Source organism: Anoplophora glabripennis, unplaced genomic scaffold (assembly GCF_000390285.2).
Source record: "Anoplophora glabripennis isolate ALB-LARVAE unplaced genomic scaffold, Agla_2.0 scaffold195, whole genome shotgun sequence".
NCBI classification, from domain to species: domain Eukaryota; kingdom Metazoa; phylum Arthropoda; class Insecta; order Coleoptera; family Cerambycidae; genus Anoplophora; species Anoplophora glabripennis.
In genome coordinates this window covers 843841-848942 of record NW_019416334.1, presented here as the reverse complement: position 1 = coordinate 848942, position 5102 = coordinate 843841, and the positions used below count along the sequence as shown (strand labels likewise).

The following is a 5102-nucleotide window of genomic DNA, read 5'->3' as shown; positions in this document are numbered from 1 at the left end:
CTACGTGCTTGATTTAAAAAAAAATGTTTCAGATTAATATTCTGGGGAATATGTACTATTGTCAGAAAAAAACTGAACCACTCACTTAAAATTACGTTGCAAGATTTATCTACCAAACTGACAGACTTGAACAAAGCTAATAGCGAGAATCTATAATAAAATAATATCTATTTGCAAACAAAAAATAACGCATAAAATTTTGATTAGATATTCTATATATTTGTAATTACTGGTTTATGATTTAAAAAGTTATTTTGATAAATACCTTAGATCTTAAAATGTTAAGTTTCTAATTACCAAAATAGTTAAATAATAAGGCTTTAATTGGTATTAGGGGGATATAAATAACTTTTACAAGCAAACAAACGAAAAATCATCTAATTTGCGATAAATCGCTCAATCTGGCAATGATGCTTTCTTCTTCTTCTCATTCCCTTCAACTGAACAGATCGTAGCGACCTCTGGCGGAGGATGCAAAATCAGTGCATTTACAGATTTTACCTAAAGAATCAATGCAGTTACCGATATAAATTCGCTAATTCCTCCATCAACGATATTAAACTAATATATATAATTTGAGAAATGAACATTTTCATTTTTTGCAGTTGAAGGAAAATTCCATCTACATCCTAAGGGAATATATACCAAAGAAGTTATAGTATCTGTTGTTTAACGCAGAATATTTTATCAGACTAATTTTCTCGTGGCCCCTAAAGCCGGCCCTGTTTAAAACTAGACGAAACAATTGCATCAGGCCAAGGCAACTGGTGCAAACGCGGCGGACCAAATGAACACTGCCCAAGAATCTCACTTGGCGCTCCGAAGTCGGAGAAAGTCCAGGAAAGAAGACCCCGGGGGAGGCGCCCAGCTGAAAATGGTGGTGCTCGGTATAAAAACCGGGCGGCTTTTTTCTAACGTATCAGTTTCGAATTTTCGTTTCTTTGCGCTCCCAAACCTCCACACCAAGTAAAATGTTCGCCTGCAGCAAAGTGAGTGATTTTCTTTAAGTGAAAAGTTGGCGTGTGGACAGTGAAGTTTAACATAAATGTCCTAAATGGATTTGTTTATATTTTTTTATTGAAAATTTATTTTTATTCTAATTTAAATTCGATTTCCGTACATCAGTACAAAAAAAAAATAAATAAGTTGTACCCTGGGTGATAAACAAATTAATCGAAAAAATTGGAAATACTAAACATCATTTTAAAATTAAGAATGTTTACTATATTACAAAATATAAAAAGTGAAAATAAATTAAATTATAATATCCCTAAAATTATTTTATAAAAAGTAGGTATTCATTTATTTAAATGTTACAGTAAAAAAAAAACATTGGATAGTTCACACACTTTAGTGGATTTGAAGCAGATTTATAGTAAATTTCGTTCTGTCTGTTTTTAATAATATGAATATTTATTTTTATATTGTAAAGGGTATTCAAGGACCATTCTTATTTCATTTACTTTTGTATTTGATATAAAAAAATGATATGGTCTATGGTTTTAGGAAATTTTCTTGCGATTTCATAGCAATTCCAGACACATTCAATTGTTGAATGTTGTAAATTTGTTTTTAAATACAACACCCTGTAAATTTTTATATATTTGGATGATTTAAGATATCACCAATGTGTTAAAAAGAGATTCCTTTTAATTTCTAGTCGACTAAGACTTTGAACTGATAGTTATTGAGGGCTTGCAAAGCATTTTTTTTATGATGAGCAGTTAAATTGATAAGTAACAAAAGTATTTAACTATTTTATTATTTTATTAGGTGATCATCGCCTTGACTCTATTCTTTGCCCTCTGCCAAGCTGGATATCTTGGAGGTGGTCTAGAAGAGGGGTACGGTGGCCACATTGGCGGTGGGTACGGCAGCCACATTGGTGGTGGATACGAAGGTGGCTTGGATATTTCAAGTTATGGAGGTGGGGACGACAAAGGATATGAAGAAATAAATGTAAGTAAAGAATGTAATGTTACTCTCCCTATGCAATATTTTGAAAAGTTAACATCGCCACGTAATAATGATTTATCTTAACAGGTTCATCCAAAATACCAATTCAATTACGCCGTTCACGATCCTCACACCGGTGATGAGAAACAGCACCAAGAAGAACGCGACGGTGACGAAGTTAAAGGCTCATATTCCCTCAAGGAGGCCGACGGTTCCACTCGTGTAGTAGAATACAAAGCCGACAAGCATAACGGATTTAACGCCGTGGTGCACAAGATTGGAGGTGGTCATGGCGGTTATGGAGGTGGCCATGGCGGTTACGAAGGCGGATATGGAGGTCACTTATAAAGACTTAGTGTAGTCAATTTTTTTCAAGTATATCAATAAAAGAACTCTGTCGTACATCTTAAATTCTTTTCAAAATTGTGGTGTTTAATGTGGTTAGACAGAAAGGGCAATAAAATAAAAAATTTGCCTTGGTAATAATAGTTTGGATAAAACGCTTATAATTTCTAAAATAGTTTGAAAATCTTGAAATACGTGCGTTATACAGAAATTATAATAAATTCTATTTGCTAGTATGTTAAATCTACCAATCAAGTTGATTCTTGTAAAATTACTTTTAACATATTGTTCGTAGTTAGTATTAACGATATTAAATTCTCATTTTATTGATAGACTGTACTGTATCCTGTAAATTGAAATAATAAAAAAATATTTTGTTTAATAATATTTATATTATAATAATATACTGGGTATAATTTTAAACGGGGATCGTATATATGCGATAGCAACCTCCAACGTTTAGAAACACATTTCAAAAGTCTCCTGTGAACACTGATCACTAGAGAGCGGACAATGTGTGACTTTAACCCGAAGAATAGGTCAAATTTTGGTAGAGATGTGTACGCGTTCAAAAATGTATTGTAAATATAAACTATGTAAAATATAATTATTATGTATAGCAAATATATCGTATTATCCTCGCGAAGATTTGTACCCTTTATTTAAAATCCATAAATCATGTGAACAGGTTAAATAACGAGAAAATAATTAAGTTAATTTAGTTCTAAAGAAATGAAATGACACTCGCGCCCATCTCTAGTCTATCCGTCGACATCGGTTGCGTTTATCGAATTCCTATTGGTCAGAATTCAAACTGCAGCCCTGTTATGAATGGAGCGTGAGTTGGACTATTCTATCATGTGCGTCGCCTGAGGCTATTCGTTACATTGACTCCTAATTTCCAATTAAAAGAACGACACTATTTTTAACCGAACTTTATTTAATAAATATGTAGTATACAATTTCTGATTTTCTAAATATTTTATAACGCCTAAAAATGTATGTACTGTAGAATTTTCGTGAATTATCACGTAAATTTCCGATGCATATCCGGCACGCCGTTGCGTCATGGTTAATGTATCTAGGTTTATGAATGACATATCTATGTTCAAGGTTAAAGTCACAAATTGTCCGCTCTCTGCTGATCACACTAGGAGCATGCTTTGTTGCCAAATCTCATATTTCTTGAATTGCATACATTTTTTCAAAATATCAAACAGAAATTTAACAATGAAGACACAAACACCATACCCCCACTAAACAATGAAACAAATAACTTTATAAGGTTATATGCTTACACAAATTCTATTTCGATTGCAGTGAAAATTGATACTTCACCCAGGTCGCGAAATTATTTACCATATTACACCTTTTCCTAAATTGATATTACAACAAGGACAATGTTAGACACTTCGACATGCAAACTGAACACTGCTTTAAAGAATAGGAAATACTTTTTATTAAAAATTTTTTAATGTTCGACAACACTATGGTGACGTTAAAATAACACGTGGCAAAGTACTACAAAGGCAATCTGTTTTTCCGAAATTATTATTCATTGTAGTTTCGCTATCTGTCACTCCGTCACTTTCACAGTTGGTTAGAAAAGGCAACAATGGGCAATACTGATAAGCGCGCACAAACAACCAAGTTCGGAAGCTGCGCAGTAGCGGTATAGACAAGAGTTTAAGAGCAGTTTAAAAGACTCGATTATTTGCTTGATTTAAAAAAAAAATGTTTCGGATTAGTATTCTGGGGAATATGTACTATTGTCCCAAAAAAACTGAACCACTTACTTAAAATTACACTTTGTATACTGGATGTATTTATTTATAGGTACCGTCGTTGATATGGTATGTAAAAAACAAATGAAGTTCAAATATTTTTTATTAAATAGATCAACAATGGCAATATGTGGAAACTAAAAATTTTCCAAATTTGCTTAACTAAGCTGCCTATGATTTCTTTTCAAACGCTAGTTTTTGAAAAACTGTGTAAAAAAACTTTTTTCTACAAACGTCAAAAAATGACAAGGTTTGCGCATTGACAACAATATGCGAAGTGACACTTTTTTTGGATTCTTACGTTACCATGACACCGTGTGCGAAATACTTCGCGCACTAGGGTGCGAAGTATTTCGCACACTGCATGTAAATTAATAAGAGTTTTGTATTCCAATCTTTGAAAAAATGAAGCAAAACTCCAAATTATTATTTATTTTTAAATGAATAACAATTAAATACTTTTAAAATAATGCTAACAGCACATTTTCGGATGCTTTTCTTGCTTTATTTGTTTCACACCACTCCTTAAATTGCCGATATGCATTTTCATATTGGCGCTTCGATTTTTCCGGTAAAAGATTTGAAGTTACCAAATTGGCCGCATCTGCCAAATTAGGTGGGGTACTACTTAGTTCATCGTCACTAGCAATTTCCATTATTTTAAATAATATCTGGCACTTAAAAATTGAAGACGCGAGCACAAACGTCACTTTAAAATAATTATTATTGTTGTCAACAACAGCCACTTTGTTTCCATAGTAACAGTGAAAATTTGATTAGGAAAGACATTTTAAGCCAGCTCAACACTATTTTCTATAATAAATTAGGCATTTTACTTATTTATAATATTTTTAAGAGATAGATTTTGACGTTTGTAGAAAAAATATTGTTTGCATCTCGTGCGCGAACTACTTTGGTGGTCTCGAATAATTTTTTAACTCGGCTTCGCCTCGTTAAAAAATTCAATTCTCGATCACCAAAGTAGCATTTCGCGCACTAGATACAAAAATAACTATT

General features: G+C 32.6%; 1 protein-coding gene across 1 annotated transcript; it reads left to right on the top strand.

Moving 5' to 3' along the window:
• Window positions 1–811: 811 nt before the first annotated feature.
• On the top strand, window positions 812–2663 carry LOC111691401 (adult-specific cuticular protein ACP-20-like). The gene is made up of 3 exons (XM_023454146.1): window positions 812–989; window positions 1774–1959; window positions 2044–2663. Exons 1-3 carry the CDS (start codon window positions 972–974, stop codon window positions 2302–2304), a joined length of 465 nt encoding a protein of 154 aa, XP_023309914.1. The 5' UTR covers window positions 812–971; the 3' UTR covers window positions 2305–2663.
• Window positions 2664–5102: the final 2439 nt, after the last annotated feature.